Consider the following 19,759-nt stretch of genomic DNA (forward strand, 5'->3'; position numbering starts at 1 on the left):
ACAGTGCACGATTGTTGCTTATATTTTTGTTCTGTCCACCATTTTCCTTGATTTGAATACGGAACGTGTTGCCGGCGCTATACGCGGAAAACCGACAGCCTGACTTGCAAGAAGCCATTTTGCGGCTCATTTGCATGATCCATTTTGCTTTTTTCCCCACAAGTCATCCGTAATGAGAACCGATGAATCCACTAAAAAGGGACCGATATGACTCATATGGTGGCAAAGTTCTATTCCATCCATTTTTTTCCCACTATGAATAAATCATACGCCGAAGATGCTTTCAGAAAAGCAGCTTTATTTTTCCCATTGAATAACACCTCCATGAAGACAATTTGTACAAGGTACATCACATTCTAAAGTGCACAAATACTGTACAATGCAAACGACTTAAATACACAAGGGGGGAGGCGGAAATCCCATTTGTTTAAAAAAAAAAAGAATTAAAAAGGGACATGCTTGTTCAAAACAACCACTAATGCATGTTTCTGCTCAGGTATGAGAGAGGGGTTGGCCTGCCTGGGGAAAATAACCTTGTGCAGCTTGCTTGGGGGGAGCAACACTAAGCTTTGGCACCTTTAGAGAAAAGAGACACACACAAAAAAAAAAAACATTAACAACCAATGACGTGATATTTCGTTTTGGAATAAATGACAGTCTTAGGGGCTGGTGTAGAATGCATAATAACCCATGCCTTTCGGGTTGTCCTTATTGTAATCCTCAGCACTCAAATCTTCACACTTGATGGTCGGCGAGTTCTCGGCGCTGGAGCCCCCGGGGGACATCCTGCGCCTCTTGCACACCATGGCGTAGACGCCCGAGTCGGACGAATCCAGCGACTTCAGCGAGTGAGAGGTCTCCATCCAGGCGGCGGCGGTGGTGGTGGACACCGGCGGCGGCGGCGGCGCGCTCTCCTCCTCCGCCAGCTTGTCTTTCCCCGGCTGGTCCGGCTCGGCGAAGGCCGGCGGACTCGGGCGGGGCGACCAGGGCAGGCCCGCGGTCACCTTGCGCTGGTAGGAGCCCCTGGCGCCCCAGCCGGCCGCCATGGAGGCGAAAGCCGAATCGGGGTAGTAGCCGAGGGCGTGGGACGTCTGCAGGGAGAGAGGTTTGATGCCGTAGGACAGCAGGCCGCCGGCGGAATAGTCGTTGTCGTAGGGCAGGTCCAGCTTGTTGGCGCCGGGCTGCTGGACCTGGGGGACGAACCAGCGTTGGGCGGCGGCGGCGGCGGCGGCGGCGCTGGCGTCCTCGCCCGGAGGGGACAGGAGGCTGTTGGTTTGGGGCACGGCCCGTTCGCTGCTGTAGAAGCGGTTCTGGGGCAAGTTGTTGACAAACTGGTCCTGGAAGAAGGGCTGCATGGCATAGCGAGCCCCCGGCACGATTTGGGTGGATCGGGGGGAGTCCGTGGGCGACGGAGTCAGCCGATCACTCTCCGGGGCCGTGTACATTCTGCTCGGATGGAGACAATTTGATTGGAAAGATGCAAAAATAACAACAACAAAAATGGAACGTTGCCACTAGTGGAGAAACCTACGAGTCATAATTGTCCCGAAAACCTTTGGCAAAAGGATTGTGGTCAATTTTCAGCTGTGTGATCTGAAAAGAAAAACAAAAATAATCAAATCTAATATCTCCATTTTCATTGCAAACAGTTGAAAGTCTTACATCCGTGTTCTGGTAGGCGGTGACGGCGATGAACTGGTTCTCGGGGAAGGTGAAGGTTTGAGTCCGGCCCTCGTTGCTCATGTCTTCCACGCCGTCTTCCGTCACCTCCACAATGTGCAGCCGCGGTTGGTATTTATGAAGAGATTGCAAGACGATCATCTGCCAAAAAAAAAAAAGGAAATTGGCGCTTGAATGCAACACTCGAGAACAAAAAAAAGCAAAACTGCTTTCACATCTTCAGCAACGAGGCCTCAAAGAAAAAGAAAAATCAAGCCTGCTTAAAATTTGACGTTTATTGATGTCAATTTTATTTTCTGTGCAACACTTTGTATATAGCAATGCTTGTTTCAAAGTGCTTTATATAAATAAAGTTGAGTTAATGTATTTCAAAATAGAAAAGCTCAATTATGAAAATGCAAAAAATTAAAAATAAATGACAGAAGCTACCTGCGTGTTGTTATTGTTGGCCCCTTTGTTGTTTGTCAGCTTCAGCTTGCCAAAGGAGATTTCTTGCCTCATCCAGTGGGCGCCCGTGTTTGGGGATTCGGGATGAACGTACATTTTGTTACCTGCCAAATTCAGATCACATCATAATGCATGTTAAAAAAATAAAATAAATTATGCACATTGCACTATTTTAAAAAGAAGAAAAATAAAGCTGCATTTAAATGATTTTTATAGGTGAAACTTGCAACATCTTTCTCTGATGTCCAATTATGTTATTTCAAATGGTACATTAAAATTAAATATGATGCCAACAATTGCTTTAATTTCAATCTGTAATTGTGCTCTTCATTTTAAAGCTTTTTTTCATTAAATATATATAAAAAAAAGATTTGTAACTAAATAATTCTTGGTCAGAAAGTTATTTCTAATATCAAAATGTGATAAATGAAATCGAATCAATTGTTAAAATGAGCATTTCACCATATTTTATTTTTATTTTTTTTACTCGTTAATTTTGTTCAGGCCTTCATGATTTAGAATCGAAATCAACATTTTTGGACCAATCTTTATTAGTCGTCATTTCATAATCTAATACAATTCTAACGAAATTTCAATATATTGTGACAAGTTTTGTTTGTGAAACGCACCTTGCATATTATTATCCGCTTTGCCGCAAGTGACCCACTTGCCCCCTTGGAAGCGCCAATGATTCGGATCCGCCAGAACAACTTCCACGAAAACGTTGTAGTGGGCCGTCAGGTTCAATCCGGTCATGTTGAAGCTCAGGAACGGGAACATCCGTCTGAGAAAAGGGGGCAACACAATCGGATTTTAGCGTTTTTAAAAAAAAAAAAACATTTTGAATGAGCAACGAATACTACATTGAAACGTGCGTAAATTTGTGCGTAAAAGTGACAATGCAAAAATATATATATTTTTTTTATTAAAAAAAAGAAAGGAAAAAAAAGATGCCTACCTGCCCTGCTTGGTGATGATCATTTCGGTCTGGTGCCGGTGGAACTTGAGCCACAGAGGCCGGTTGCAAAGATACACCTGCGCCCTCGGGCCGCCGCCGCCGCCGGAACCGCCGCCGGAGCCGGCCAGCGACATGGAGCTGATGCCGGCGCCGGGGTACGACGGGTACAAGCAGCCGGGACCCTGACTGAACTGGTACCCGCCGCCGCCGAACTGACTCCGACCGCCGCAAACGGACGGCGACGAGAAGCCGGCGGGCGGCAGGACCGAGCCGTAGTGGAGCGACGCCGGGGCGTACCTGGAGCCGGCGGCGCCCGCGCCGTACACGGACCCCGTTTGCCCCGCGTAGGGGAAGAGCGAACACGGACTTGCCATGTCGGAACTCGCCTGAGAAGACGAGATGAAATAGCGGTCAGAAGCGAGTTCGTCCAAGTTGTATCGCCGCCCGCCGCTCAGCTCGTCCTCACCGAGCACCGGGGAGCCTTTCCTCCCATCGGGCCCGCTTTTGGCGAACGCGTCCGCGTCCGCTTCCGGGTCAGCCATCATGCCGCTCCCCAGCTGGTATTTCTTGGGAGCGCTGTTGGCTTCCGCTTCCGCCCGCTCCACTTCTTGGTAGTCGAGTTGCGACGGCGGCCTCGGGCTGTTGTTTGCGCTGTCGGTCGACGAGAGGTTGTAGAAGGTCTTTGGGAGCGCACCGGGGAGGATGTTCTCTAATTGCATGTTTCTGGAGAGGTCAGTCTGAGCCCCTCAAAAAAAACAAAACAACAGGGGTGCCCTGCTCGGTTCTGTTGGGATTTTCACGCCTCCCTCCAGAATCGGTGATGGAAGGGGCGGAGGAGGTTCACAAGCTTTCTCCTGCTCTCCGCCGGCTTTTCAGACCAGATGATGGCACGGACATGACTTTCGGGGGGCTCTTATAAGATGGAGACCTCCGCACAGCTGAAATGTTTGGAAGCGTGAGGGGGAGGAGCTTGGAGGGGCAACAGGCCTTCGTCGTTCAGCCAATGGCTGCAGCCGCTGTTTTAATTCAATTACAAATCATCTCTCTCTCGCTCCTGTTTTTTTTTTTTTTTTTTTTTTTTTTTAAAACTACACTTGTCGTGTCTTTGAAAATCTTAGACAATAAACAGCACATCTCCACGCATGCAGAACTCTCCTTGGAAATTGTGTTGTTCTCTTCTTTGCTGACTTTTTGGGCCCCCTGCAAGTCAACGCAATGTCAGTTTACAAATCCACTTCAAAAGAAGGGGACAAAAAAAAAATAAAATCCACACGCGTGGCCTCGTTGCCTTTATTTCACATCCGGGTCAGCGTCCACTCTATAATTGGAAATCGAAATTAGGACTAAAGATTTTTTTTTTTTGAACATCATTGTAAAACAAATGTGGAAAAAGTCATATAGTTTATGCATTGCAATTACAAAACAGAAAACATTAAATTAGCATTGTCATATTGGATTTATACTGATAGGTAAAACAAACAAACAAACAAAACGTATTGGCTTTATGTATTTTTATGACCTGGAATTGTCTGATTTCTATCTATCCATCTATCATCTATCATGTAACATTAAGCAATTTTAAACGTGACCATCAACGATTAAAAAAATTGCATTTGACCTACTGAAAAAAATTCCTAGAGTGCCGAAATATGCTGTAAATTTGAGCTCGTATTAATAATGATAATAGTAATAATAATAATAATAATAATAATAATAATGTGACCAGCGTACATTAAAAATAAAATACATGAAAATATGAGTAAAAAAATTACATCACTATACTGGCAACACAAACGTGTTATTAAATAGTTTGTATGACAATCCTGTGCGAAACAATATGCAATATTCTCTCTCTGAAGTGTGGGCGATCCACAAGGAATATTCTTGTCGCACACCTCAAATTGCGATCACCGCCACACGTATACAGACAGCGACCTCTCGTGGTTATTTCAGGTGTAGCAGTTCACATACTTGACAGCACTTGAGCACGCTTTCCCTCCTTGTTATCACACTTGCATCAGCGCATCAATTTCTCAACTCAAGTGAACTTGCGACCACGCGAGTGCGTCCGTATTTTGCGTGTTTGTGTGCTGCATGAGATCAAAACGACGGAGATGAATCCGGGGGAAACGGGGAGACAAATCTGTGAAAAGTTGACGGGGAGGATCTCGGTTGGAGGCTGATTGGCTGGTGCCGTCAACGGGACGAGGAAAAGGCGGCTGGCTGCTGGGCCATCAGGGGACTGCAGCTAATTGCACAAGCACACACCGTCTGTCAATCAAAAGCGGAAACCAAACTGCAGGCGAACAACAAACAGGCAAAAAACAAAACAAAAAAATGATTAACAAACAGAACAAGTGAAGATTTAAAAGAAAGATTTAAAGACAGTGAAATACAAAGTAAATAAACAAAAATAACCTTACAAAATAAAAAAAACTAATTAATTAAATCAAAGGAAACTTAAAAAAAAAAAAAAGTACTATTTTAAACCTGGATTTAATTTATTACTTGGGGCTGATTTCACTTCCAATGGCAATTTATTCCATTTACATGCAGCATAACAGATAAAAACTGCGTCACCATGTTTGCTTTGAAACCCGGGCTCCACTAATTATTAATGTTCCGTTTGATGTTTGTACCTGAGAATTATCTTGAAGAAAAAAAAAAAAAAAAAAAATCAGATTTTTTTTTTTTTTTTCACCCAATACCGATCAGCAGAAAATTACGTTATTGGCCCCAATTACATGATAATATCGGTACAACTAGCAGCACAATGAAGTCTGAATTCTACCAAACCATTTTCTCTGGCAACTTACAGAAAAATACATCCAAACAAATCAGGAGACGTTTTAAAGAGACAGTGTGTATTATTTAGTGCCATCTAGTGGTGAACTAATAGAATGCAGCGATTTTGAAACATACGCTCAGAGGGACCGCCTGGTGAACGGGAGCGGCCAGCAAGAAACTCAGTGGACAAGCTAACAAGAGCGGCTAGCGCAAGCTAGCTGGAGCGGCTAACAAAAGCAGGAGAATCTAGAAAAAAATAGCGAGAGCAAAGCAGATGGAGACAAGCATCCTAATACTGTATTCACGCACAAGCGGCAGAAGCTAACTATGTTAGCAAAGTTCTTCTTTGGTTATGCATAGCAGAAAGATGGCAGTGAAACATGGCAGCCACCTGGTGCGACCTATCTAATATAATTAGCGATTATTAGACCTACGATTATATAAAAGAATGTATGCTGATGTGACAGAACATATTTTTGGAATTAAGAGTGTTCTTTTAAATGAATGAATTATTAATTCACCACTAGATGGTGCTAAATAATACACACTGCCTCTTTAAGTCAATTTAATCGTGTCTGTTCCAATACTTTTGCTCACGTGAAAAGTGGCTTCAAACAAGATGTGCTCTGTCTTGAGTTAACACGGTTGCAAATACAATAAAATAAAAGCGGAAACTCAAAATGTCTTCGGTTTACAACAAAAACAAAGGAATTGAATAGACCTTGCTGTTCCAATACTTTTGGAGGACACTGCCCCCCCCCTCACTTATCAGCATACAACCGATGAGTGATGTGACATTAACGTCGAGCTTTCACGACCCGACTTTGCGATGTGTCTAGTAAAACCGGCTACTGTATCTGCGGATTGACTTCACAATCTGATCATGATGCTCCAACCAGATTTTCACCAAGCAACAACATCATGTTTTTTTTTTTTTTTTTTTTTTTTTTTACGACCGTGATCCAAGTATTTTTCCAAAATGACCCCTCAAGACTCGGTTGCCCGCTTGAAAGCGAAAAAAACAAAAGTAAACGTGATTTACAAGGCACCTATAAATAAACTAATTCCAAATGAGGTCGCTGTTTAGATCCTCCTCATAAAGGAGCGCCCACTTGTGACCTGTCAGCGTGTTTCTTGACCACCTATAAAAGCCCAAGTTGGATCTGAGATGACCCTCTCTGGCCCTGGGCCAGGGCCCGCGCGACAGGGGAAGGGAAGTCCGACCATATTGTTGTCAGAGTAGATCATCAGCAGGGCACATGAAAGGAATACATTCCAGGGTTTATGGGCCAAGGTGGCTGCCGCAGCCTTTGCTCGGGACACAATTCATGTAGGCCATTGCAAGGATTAATAACGCAAGTCTCATTAGAGATCCCCGCCACCGAGACCCCTGGAGGGAGGCTTTGCTGGGGAAGGAGAACCGACAGCAATGTGTGCCGCGCCGGATCCCCGCTCCTTCGCAAATCATCACCCGCGAGAGCACTTTTATTGGGGGGAATTTATCATGCACGTTTATCAAAGATGTGTATTTTCATGGGAGCCGTTTGAGCAAACCTGAGAGCGGTCCATAAAGATAATGATGATGGATTTCATTTGTTGCTACGTAATTGCTTGAACGCATTTTCTTCGTGTTGGTTGTGCGCACACTAACAGCAGTGCTATTGATTGACCGTTCGGAAACTTCGCCCGAATTTGTCGTTCGGAAATTCAGAACGCGCTCAAAACAAAGCGCCGGTGCGCCGACCAGCGTGTCGGGGCAGAAGGTGACGGAAACGGTGCTAGCAAGATGCGAGGGTTGTTGCCTGACAGGGGATATAAATGGCCGGTTAACTCATTCACTCCCAAAAACGTATTTATACGTGGTCTTTTTGGGGTTTTTGTTTGCTCGAGTTTTTGTATGAAGGTTTTGATGCAGTTTCTGACCTGAAGAGGTCGCTTAAAGCGATGGTAGTTATTCCAATAATAATGAAAAGAAAAAAACACAAACGGCCAGCAGGTGGTAGCAAAACGTATAAGAGATCAACCAGGTCCATGTTGCAACAAGCTCTTTTTCCCAGTATTTTCAACAGGTTTGTGAATAATGATGAAACTTAGCTAATTCTAATGCTAATTGCTACAAAACATAAAAACAGATAAAAAATATACCGTACTTGTTTTTTTTGTTTTTTGCTCATATGCTTAATTCATTCATTTCTTCAGCATATCCACTCTGTGACAGTAACAAGGTTCCGAGCCAATATATTCTTTTCTTTGTGATGTAAACCGCACAGGACGTTTACGTTTACCCTTGACTGGCCTAAATGTATATTATAGAATCTCTATCCAAAGAGACGAAATCTATGTAAAGTATATTCATGTTTGATGTCTTTTGATGGCATTTGTTTCAGATTTTATTCCAGCAAGAGCAAATCATCATGGAATAATCATCTTTTCCATCTGCAGCCAGCCACGGCGAGACCCACGGGAATGCTCTTATATATATATATATATATATATATATATATATATATATATATATATGCAGCATGTTTGAATCCCTGGAAATACACCGAAATACATCAAGTTGCATAAAACCGGTGGATTGTATGTTTCCGTCATATCGATATATATCCTGTAAGTTTCTCTGTCAGCGTGTTGCAGCATGCATGCGTGTGCACAGGTTTCAGGGGGCAGTGATAATCCACTGACAAAAAGAGAGGGGGAAAAAAAAAAGAAAAAAAAAGAGACTTCATGGAAATCGGATTGAAGCTGCACTCACTGTATTTGAATCCCCAAGGCATGATAACATGATTTTTGGATTACTGCATTAGAAAGTGTCACCTAACGCCTGTGGGGAAAAAAAAAGCACAAGGAAGAGAGTAGTTTTAGAATCAGTTTGCTATCTGTTGCCATACTTTCATGATCCATACAGAGGAGCACTATACTTTATAATAATAACTGTATGAGCTGTGTAACAGTGTGACATTATAGCAGCGCTCTGGCCAGTCTCAATCGGGTTTATGGACCAAATGTAAGGGCTGTTGAAAGCTCGTTTTAAAGAAAAAGATGATCAACCAAGCCAGGACAGAGAAAAATGTCACCGTAAACGATCAAATAAAAAAAATAAATAAATAATGAATACTGTGCTGAAACTAGACTAAGTGCAATTTCTGGGGAAATTGTGTGGGAATGCTGAAAGCGGAATGCTAAGATAAATGATGTGAAAATTATAAAGTTTTAATTGAAGTTGAAAGATAAATAAATAAAAAGAAAAGAAAAGAAAAAGATGACCGACTAAGCCAGGACAGAGAAAAATGTCACCGTAAACGATCAAAAAAAAAAAAAAAAAAAAAAAAAAGAATACTGTGCTGAAACTAGACTAAGTGCAATTTCTGGAGAAATTGTGTGGGAATGCTGAAAGCGGAATGCTAAGATAAATGCTTGAAAGATAAATGATGTGAAAATGAGAAGGTTTTAATTGAAGTTGAAAGATAAATGAATAAAAAGAACTGAACATTACCCTCAGCGCCACAGTAAGTCATTGTGTGTTTAAACTGACAAGGCCGCGAGTACGTGCTAGCTCGTTGGCCCAACGCTCACCCTCACCCCCCGTTTCAGGCGTCAACCTTTGCTGACCCATTTCTCTTCGCCTCAGCCTCTTTGAAAAGCAGCAGCAGCAGCAGCAGCAGCATTGACATAAGGGACCGGCGCAGGCTAGCAGGTGCTAAAAGTTTGACAGTGTAGACTGGATGTATGCGTTGTGGGGCATGTGAGGTGTAAGGGGAGGCTTGTATCGACTCAGCGTTAAGCCTTGAAGAAAAAACACTCGGTCGTGCGGAGTTGGGCTGAAATTGGGTGTGGAGGGAGGGAGGGGGGGGCGAAGGTCCCACACATGTAGCAAGCACAGGGCAGGAGCACCCCTGGTTTCCCCACAGCACAATTACTGCCAAACAAGCTGGGCTTTTATCACATTGCTCAACCAGACTCAGAAACTGCATTTCAAGAAGACTTGTTTTTTTGTTTTTTTGTTTTTTTTGGGGGTGGGGGCAGGCACAACACACACAGATTTACACCACACGAGTATTCTGATGCCGCTCCTCCTTTCAATGTGGTTAAAATCAGTGAGTCAGAAGTGAGAATGTCGAGTTTTAACACATCTCGCTCTCGGTATGAACGATTCTCCAGCGATAATAAAGAGGAAAAGCCCGAACTGACTTGCTGTCGAACAGGCATACGCCGAAAGGGAGGCCATAGAAGACATCAAATTGGATAAGGTGGACGGCATGAAGAAATTGGCGTCAAAATTAGTGCGTAATTTAAAGTTCCTTTAACGCCACTAATTTTTTGATTTTAACGCGCCATTAATGACCCCTCCCCTTACTTGGAAGGCCTGTACAGGGGGAATTCATGTCAAAATTTAGCAGTAATAAATGTAACAATAATGCATATATTTGTGGAGAATTTCACAAATTAATTCATGTTACAATTGGCTGGCGACCAGTTCAGGGTGTACCCCGCCTACCGCCCATAGATAGGCTCCAGCAACCCCCCCCCCCCCCCCCCCCCCCGCGACCCTTGTGAGGAATAAGCGGTTCAGAATGGATGGACGTCAGGTTAAAGATTAGATAGTTCTTAATATGAAACAAAAAAAAAAAATCACCGAGTTTGTCACCAATGTCTTACAAATGCAATTATGCCATCTAGTGGCAGAAAAATGACCCCAACACAAATCAGTATGACACTCGTTTTTTACTGCGCAGTTCATCTTTTTAATTTAAACTCAATTTTATGAATTATTATGAAATTACGGTATCAATGACTAAAAGATGCAGCCATATTACTTTAATATTTTTCCACTTTTATGTTAAAAGTATGAAAACTTAAAGGGATACTTTACTTATTTAGCCATTTTTGGCAGTCCAGCATTAATATTTTGCCTATAATAAATTATATATTTTCATTATTTTTCACATACAATTAGAACCTTTAAAAACACATTTTGCAACTTGCTGTCGACTGAAAATGACATCATAAGGGCTCAGGTAACCAATCACAGCTCAGCTTGTGAATGTCACATGACCAAACCTAGAAAGTATCAAATTAATTATAGACAAAATATTAACTTTTTATTGCTATAATGGGCTAAATAAGTGAAGTATCTGTTTAAAAAAAATATTTTGTTGACCATTTCATTACATATTTAGAACAGATGTAAAATTTGCGATGAATTGTGAGTTCACTATTGAAGCCATGCAATTAAGTCAAGGAGATCATTTTCAGATAATAATAATTAAAAGAAAAAAAACTTACATATACCAATATAGAATTATTCCTTAATGGCAATTTTCTATTCTTATAATTTGTAATTGCGACTTCCTGATTGCGATACCGATACCTTGAAATAAGACCGGCTATTGGCCCGATGCCGACCCGACCATCCCTAAGAACAATAATAATAATAATAATGAAATACGAATTCATCTTCACATTCCCCGTTTGCTGAATTCGTCTTTATTTTTTATTATTTGGTCAAACACAATACAAAACAATTGAAAGAAATGCCAATTAATTATTCGCTGAAAAAGCGCCCGTTTCTGTTCTGGAGAAACGCATCCAGCATCCATTAGATGCAATTAGAGGCCACAGGATGCTTTTGTATTAAAACATTTGCAGCAATTTGGCAGCTGTTTTAATTCCGATGTACTGGATCATGCCATGCACATACATGAGCACACACACAAACACGTATACGCATAAACAGAGGGACCTCGGAGCGACGGACGCCTTCAATATTGAACTGAGACCCCGGCCCGGTTTTCTGTATTTACATGTAAATGGTCTACAACAATCTGCGGCCTCCTTCTCCTGCTCGCTCCGCTCCAGCCGTCAGATGGGGGGTGGGGGTGGGGGGCCGCATCAGATGGGCTCTCGCGGTTCTGGAGCCAAACGTTCTGAGCAGAGCAGAGGAGAGGCTGCCTGCCTGCCTGCCTGCCTGCCTGGCAGCCACGCAAACAGCAGGGACTCCCACGTCGCATGGACGTGGTCCACGCTCTTCTGTCTTCTGTCTTCTTCATGCGCAGGAACCAACAGAAGGCCTCGTTTTTTTTTGTATTTTCCGTGGCCGAGTCGCAGGCCGCTCGAATCAATTCAAGCGGCACGGGCGGCTTTTGCAGAAGAAGGTACGAGAGAACCTGGTCTGGTTCTTGCGCGGTCGAGGTGTCATATTCGACAAGTATAGGAGGGGCGGGCGTCAAAGGAGAAGAAACGACGAACGGCAGTGAGCGCGCCGATTCCAAGTCTCATGCCTTGCTCGCCTGCATTTGTTGCCTTACGATCGTCTGTCGAGCGTCGTCGTGTCAGATACGGCCGAGGTTTGTGCGCGACTTTTCGAGGTTCGTCGGATGGGCGAAGACGCAACAAGCGCAGACGACATCAAGCTCGAAAGCAGACTTTGGAGGAAAAATATGGCGGCTCGTGGGCCTCGGGAAGGTTGAATACTCTTGAAGCCGTTTGGTAAACGTTTTATGACTGAAATCGATGCCTCGAATACTTGAAAAAAATGATGGAAACTGTGACCTTGCGCTCTGATTTCGGTTTTTCGCCAGTGGGGAGAGACACCGGGTCAAAAAAAATGCCCCCCCCCCAACCTCTCCGACATCACAAACCACCAAAAAAGGGAGGCCGTAGGCCGATGTGGTCTTGGTGTGAGTGTGAGCGTGAGGGTCTCTTGTTTCATTTGTGCAAATGTGTGTGCGTGTTTAGCTGTTTGTGGGCAATGCACGTGGGAAGTGTGAAAACGGGGTATCGGCTCGAGTCAACAGGAAGCCAGGAAACCATTGCTATAGGTTTGTTTTCAGGTTTTGTAACATTGTAGCTACAAAAAAAAAAAAAGGATGTCAAATAAGAATAAAATGTGGAGCAAGTCCAATGCTGCTACTTCCAAAGTGGACATGCAGAAACTTGAGGGAACTTTGACATTTTAGTTGAACTCTCAAGTAGGTGGTGGTGTGGGTGACAAAAAATGATGCTTTAATTTCATTGGTATGTTTTTAAGGCCGTTGGTAGTGAGTCACGCGGGGCTATAGAAGATGCGAGTGGGTGAGGTGGACAACGTGAAGACATTTGCAAAAATCATTTTCTCTTTCACTTTTGCACAAGTGAAGCACATGCAGTACAGTCTGGAAGTGTTAATAATCACAATGGTTGTATGTACAGTACATTTACACATTTACTTACACCCAAAATCTTGGGTCAAATAAATAAATAAATAAATAAATAAATTGTTGGGTTGTTTTGTTGGGTTATTCATTTGACCCAACCTTTTGGGGTGAATTGAATAACCCAATTGAATTGGCTAAAATAAATAAAAATGAATCAACCCAACTTTTTGAGTTATGTAACCCAACATGTCAAATGAAAAATAATACAAACAAAAACCCGTTTTGTGGGTCCTTCATTTGACCCAACTGTTGGGGTAAATTGAATAACCCAATTGAACTGGGTCAAAAATTAACCAACCCAACTTTTTGAGTTATTTAGCACAAAATGTTGGGTCAAATTAAATATAACCCAAACAGAAACCCGTTTTGTTGGGTTGTTTTGTGGGTCATTCATTTGACCCAAATTTTGGGGTAAATTGAATAACACAAATTGAACTGAGTCAAAAATGAACCAACCAAACTTTTTGTGTCTTTTAACCCAAAATGCTGGGTCAAATTAAAAATAACCCATACAGAAACCCCATTTTGTTGGGTTGTTTTGCGGGTTTTTCATTTGACCCAAATTTTGGGGTAAATTGCATAACCCAAATGAATTGGGTCCAAAAAAATTATCCGACCCAACTTCTTGAGTTATTTAAGCCAAAATGTTGTGTAACATTCAATTAATAGCCCACAAAGCAACCCAATTTTTGATTTGTGGGTTATTCAATTAACCCAAAAAGTTAATGCATTGAAGTAGTCAATTGAATTGGGGCAAAAAATGAACCGACCAACTCGTTTTTAGAGTTCATTATGTCATTATATATTGTCCATCCATCCATCCATCCATTTTCTTGACCACTTATTCCTCACAAGGGTCGCGGGGGGTGCTGGAGCCTATCCCAGCTGGCTTCGGGCAGTAGGCGGGGGACACCCTGGACTGGTTGCCGGCCAATTACAGTTCTATTATTGTGTGAAACATGAACCCAAAACAGAATAGAATGAGTTCTAAATTCTTTTTAAGGAAAGTTCCACTGATCATCAGTGGATTGTGTTTTTTTTTTTGAGCTCTCTTTTAACCTTCCATGTTTGATGTTGTTCCCATCTCGTATCTTTTTTGATAGCAAATGATGAATTCACCAATTTACTTAAGAATCGAGCCGTGAGAACGATCTCTCGTTCCCCGTGAGCGACGAAGCAACATTTAACAGCATGACCGAGCGCATTTCGCAGGACGCGCGCGCCGTTTCGGCCCGCCGACCCTTCCGTGCTGCCGAGGCCAGAAGGTATTGCGCCGCCGAGTCCCGCCAGTTTGCCCACCGCCGTCCGGGGCCAACTGATGTCACAGGAGCTTGTAGGCGGCCGCTCGTTCGTGACTCGTCGTCACGCCGCCGTTGACAACTTCCGTCATCCGGTTGCGCAATTCGAGAGGACGCGCCAGTAGTCGCGCGTATACGCGACGAGGTGCCACCGATTGGCGACCAAATCTATTGAAATCAAAGTATGATGATAACCACACTCCTGAACAGCTGTCCTCCCCACGCCCGCGTTTATGGTTCGGTCCTGCCTCTTAGTTTGGAGCAGCAGCAGGGGCGAACCATCACATTTGGCGCCCAGCGTGGGGTCGCTTGCTGAGCTGTCGAGCTCCAACTATCCCATGGAGCTTTTCTCTGCTTTTTTTTTTATTTTTTTGTTTCCGCTACAATTTTGACTAACCTCATTTGCATCTGCTAATTAGATCCTGTTAGCATAATTCATACACATGACACCCTTTTGAAGCTAATGAATAGATACATCTCCAGACAACTTGCAAAGAGCTTTTAATGAGACTCAACTGACTTGCCCGCTCGTGTGAGGAGGAAAGTTGAGGCAGCAACTCAAAAAAAAAAAATCCAGCTAATGTGGAAACGTGATCCGTTCAACAAATACATATTCAATGCTTCATTTTAAGTGAAATTATGTGCATTATTTCCTCATTTTCACGCTGAATTAAAAGTTAAAAATTCCATTTGTAATAATATGAAAAGACATACAGATGGTCAGACGTGGATCATATAAGTGTGATCCTGAAATTCACAACCGCCCATTTCTTTTAAACGCTAGCTATATGCAAAACGTGGACAAATCATGAATATTTACGAGTCAAAACAGTAAATATGATTCATCGTATACAGCTCGTTATTATTCACAGAACCAACGTGTAGAAGAAGACAGAGCCTTTCTCCAAAAGAGGGGAAAAAAATACAGTATTTAACATCTTATAATTGATGATTTTATGACTAATGCCACTGTTAATAAAAATATGGATTGTCTCATACAGAAAATCATCAATCAATCATAGTTTACACGTTCAAAAGGGAATAGGAAGAAGTTAAAAACGTATTTAGTCATACCCCTTTTACTTTATATATTTAAACTTATTTCATTATTAATACAATACTAATGTACTATTTTTTTTTTTAAATAAAATGTATGAACCTGGTTATATATACGCAAGTGCACTTAGACATGTGTGCATTTTGCTGAAAACATATATACAGTACATGAATTTCCTAGACATATACCATAATAAATCATGAGTTCTATTAGTGATTAATATGGTTTGAATGTTTTCTTCAAGTTAGACTGTAAAAAAACAGTCTTCCTCCATTCAGCGTGCGCATGGCGCAGCGCTGGTGTCCTCCTGCCATTCTGGAGTGGAACTCCACCTGGCCGAGTGAGTGACAAGCCAGCAGGGAGCCTTGAATCATCTCAGCTGAGGCCTCATGGCTCGGCCTGGCTGGAGCCCTCGCGATGCCATGCCGCAGCGAGCCAGGCCCGAGAGTGGGCTTGTGTGGCTGGCTCGCGCGCGAGCTCGCTTGCGTGTGTACGACAATGCGCACGTGCGCGTCTGCTCCCTCCAACCGGTTGATCTTTCACATTTCGCACGGGCAGGAGGGACAGGAGGCTGCCAGGCTGCGCCCGGAGCCGGCGTACAGTACGGTTAGCGATGCCCGGCATTCATTAGCACCTCCCAAGCTGTCTGCACTTTTACCAAACGCTCGAGCTAACTAACATGCACTGGCTCTGTGCTCTCGTCACCTCAGCAAAGGCCTTCGGCGGGCCTTGGCTCCGCTCAGTCACAGCTGAGGCCTCCGTTCTTGGCTTGGGCCACTTCAACTTTGTGACACTTTGAGCGCGGTGACACATGAGCTCGGGAACGTTGTGAAAAGTTCCACGGGCACGTGTTCTTGCACGCAGAGCTTCCGGCCCAGTTAAAACGTTACTCGATTGACCCAAAAGTGATGCAATTTGAAGTTCATTGTCCAACTATCCCCATATAACTGTCTGTATGTCTGTGCTCATTTTATTCATGCACAAACAAACGTACATTAAACTTGCGTCTATATTCCACCTGTCTCTCTGTTACCTTTTCTGCTCGAGCGCCCCTGAAAAAATGCATATATTAGCCACATCATTGTATAGCTAGTACGCTACCTAGCTAAATATCGTTGCCATTTGTCTAGCTAGCTCTCGAGCTAGCTAGTATATCTGTCTGTCTATCTATCTATCTATCTATCTGTCTGTCTGTCTACTAAATAGCTTTATGTCTAGCTAGCTATCTGTCTAGCTAGCACGCTACCTAGCTAAATACCGTTGCTATTTGTCTAGCTAGCTCTCGAGCTAGCTAGTATGTCTGTTTGCCCGTCTAGGTAGCTATCTAAGTATCTTGAAACTAGAACATTTGTCGTCAGTCACATGAACATGCTAACTTATACGTTAAGTCGGCAATACGAAAGGCGCACGTTCTTGTTCATATTTCCATGTCACACCCGCACACAATCATGTAAATAAATAAAAGAACAGTGTAAAGTTTAATTCAATGCATTATCCATCTATCTATCCATTTTCTTGACCGCTTAGTCCTCACAAAGGTCGTAGGGGGTGCTGGAGCCTATCTCAGCTGGCTTTGGGCAGTAGGCGGGGTACACCCCTGGACTGGTTGCCAGCCAATCACAGTCAATGCATTATTTGTTGAAAATTATTTCTGCGAGGAAAAATGTTAAATTGAAAATTGACATACAGTTTACAAACTTTAAGCTACAATGCATGATAATTTCAAAAATGGTTAAATTATGTAATCCAAAGGTGTTATTTTGCCCTGTCTGTCAGCACATATAAGAATATTAACATACTGTGCATGGGTGGAAAAATGAAAATCACAATGCTCAGTGTGCTAAATGCGCCACTGCAGAGGTTGGAGATCAGTAAAAATGAATAATTCATTGACATCATTTTCAGATAGTCAATTTAAGTGTGATCGTTTTTTTGTCGTAGTGACAAAACCGCAAAAAAAAATGCCACTGTTCGACTCAAACTAATTTTAGGTGATGCCGTGTGCGCATGACAACCTGCTGGGATCAAACATGGGCCTTTGCCATGGCATGACAAACAAGCAAGTGGGCGAAAAGAAGGAGAAAGAGGGAAAATTGATCAACGTGGTGGCCCGCGCCAGCTTTTCTTCTGCGAGCGAACAATACCATCATTGTTCAGCAGGGGCCCTGGCAAGGCGGCCATGGTGTGGCGCATGGTTGTTTTTGTCAAAAACCGACAACTTAGAAAATAGATTTCGGAAGATTTTTTGGCTCCCGTTTGCAATGTGGGTAGACGACTTGGATATTTCTCACTAAACAAGTCGGCACGTGTGTGCAAAACAGGAAGTACTGTCAATTATTGTCCAAAAACTAATACATTTAAAAAAACAAAAAAACAAAAACATAATACGATTTTTTTTTTGTGTGTGTTTACGGGGTTTTGCCATGATTCTAATTCCATAATCTTACCGCACTAATTTGTCAACATGGCTGCCATTAAAAATGTCATTAAATGTTGAATCTTCTGAAAACTGCAGGAAGTTGTGCGCATCTTCTATTTGCATTTTATTTGTTTAGAATTTAGAAAATGAATAGGACGGATTTAGGACAAGTCCAAAAAAAAAAAAAAAAAAAAAGTAATAATTGCAAAAAAATTTGTAATGCTTTGAGTAAAAACATTCAAGTCAAGTCAAGTCATCTTTATTTATATAGCATTTATATAAAAGTTCACTTAACTCACTTAACTCTTTGACTGCCAAACGTTATCCAAAAAAACCCCCAACGGTGCCAGCCCATTTGGAGCATTTTCACTCATCTTTCAACGCAAACAGAATATTGTGCGGTATGGCGACATAAATATATGTCATAATATAATATCATGAGAAAAAAAAAAATTCTACCTTATTCCGTTCTTTAGAAATCACCATTTGAAATGAGGTCATTAGCAAAAATACAAAAATATTAAGAGGCTTTTTGTGAAAAGATACATTTTTTTTGCATTTTTTTGACACTAATATTTTTTTGTTTAGTGACAAGGAAGTGCTGCACAAGACGTGCTGCCCATTGAGAGAGAGAGAGAAAAAAAAACCTTAATAAACGTAAATTAACGTTTTGGCGGCATTCATTAGGATTTTAGAATACGTCAAACATTTTTTGGCGGTCAAAGATTTAAATGAATAATTTCAATCTTAACTATATATCTAATATGTTGAATATTCTCGCCTCAAGTCAACAAAACGTTCTCCTCCGCGGGCTGTTTGCGCAGATGCTAAAAGCGAACCCTTTGCTCCGCCCCATTCCGCATTCGGCGCAATTGGCCTTTGTCGGCTTTAATTGAGCCCTCCTTACTTCAGTTAATGGTCCGTTTAATACTTATTGAAACAGAGCGAGCGCTGGAGGTTAAATACATCTTAATGCGCCACGATAATCCTTCCATTAAAAAGCCATGAAAGGCTCGGTGTAAGCTGCGAGATTGCCTCCCATTAATTAAGGGGTTGTCTCGCCCCCCCCCGCGTCTCCCGGCCAATCGGCGTGTCATCGCTTTAACTAGCGCTCGAGTGCCGCTAAAAAAGCCTGTTGGCCGTGTAAAGTTCTATTACAACTGGCAGAGAATTGATAAAAAGAAGGCGAGATTTACGCGGTAAGCGGTTCTCGTGCAGAAACTGCCTGCAGTTATTTAGCAGGAAAGGAAATGAGAACGGGAACGTTGACAAAGACATATACGTCTATTGTTGTTGTGTTCAGTCATTTGAAATATCTTTTCACTCATCGTTCACAGTGATAAGGATTTACCAGTGGGTAAAATGTGTTTGCTTTTCACAGCATGGGAATTTGGCGCGCGTACGTTTTGACTCCTGACTCCCGTCTCTCCCCGTGGCAAAGGTAGGCAAGACCTCGCCTGGGCTCCAAGCCACGCTCGACGGGTGAGGGTTTTGCGGTCACGACACCGCTCCAACACATTGTCCCGACCCATTTCCCCTTTTTCGCTTTGCCTCCAAACAAATTCCGGCACTTCTAAAAAGCCCCCACCAGAAAATGGTTAGCAATTCTTTTCCCTTTAACTCATTCACTGCCATTGACGGAAAAAGACGTCACATTTTTTGCTGGTCTGGCAATGAACGTGTTAAGTCTATTTTTGGTGTAATACGAAACATTTAAGCTAAGTTTTAGTAGGCTATAAGACCATCTTCACGCAGCTTGATGTTCGTGTGACTACAATTGCAAATATTTGGGAGTTCAAAAGGATTAGGATGGACAAATTAAAGAGATGGAAAATCAAACAATTTTGTTGTTGTTGTCCTTCTCTACTCTAATTGCAGACATATTTGTATTTACGCAGCAAACGAAAGAAAACG

At 42.6% G+C, this 19,759-nt stretch overlaps 1 protein-coding gene across 3 annotated transcripts in view; it reads right to left on the reverse strand.

Moving 5' to 3' along the window:
* Positions 1 to 278: 278 nt before the first annotated feature.
* The window catches only part of eomesa (eomesodermin homolog a), a 28,134-nt gene continuing 8,653 nt past the window's right edge, over positions 279 to 19,759 (reverse strand). The window contains exons 1-7 of one of the 3 annotated variants that reach the window (XM_077507958.1): positions 3,086 to 4,353; positions 2,757 to 2,911; positions 2,110 to 2,231; positions 1,663 to 1,821; positions 1,532 to 1,593; positions 695 to 1,446; positions 279 to 576 (exon numbers count right to left, since the gene is read on the reverse strand). In XM_077507958.1, coding sequence (XP_077364084.1) covers positions 563 to 576; positions 695 to 1,446; positions 1,532 to 1,593; positions 1,663 to 1,821; positions 2,110 to 2,231; positions 2,757 to 2,911; positions 3,086 to 3,804 — 1,983 coding nt within the window. In that variant the 5' untranslated portion in view covers positions 3,805 to 4,353 and the 3' untranslated portion in view covers positions 279 to 562. Of the gene's footprint in view, positions 1,447 to 1,531; positions 1,594 to 1,662; positions 1,822 to 2,109; positions 2,232 to 2,756; positions 2,912 to 3,085; positions 4,404 to 19,759 lie in introns of those variants that run through there. The other 2 variants (XM_077507959.1, XM_077507957.1) reach the window with 2 other exon arrangements.

Source organism: Festucalex cinctus, chromosome 19, assembly GCF_051991245.1.
Source record: "Festucalex cinctus isolate MCC-2025b chromosome 19, RoL_Fcin_1.0, whole genome shotgun sequence".
Taxonomy (NCBI): Eukaryota; Metazoa; Chordata; class Actinopteri; order Syngnathiformes; family Syngnathidae; genus Festucalex; species Festucalex cinctus.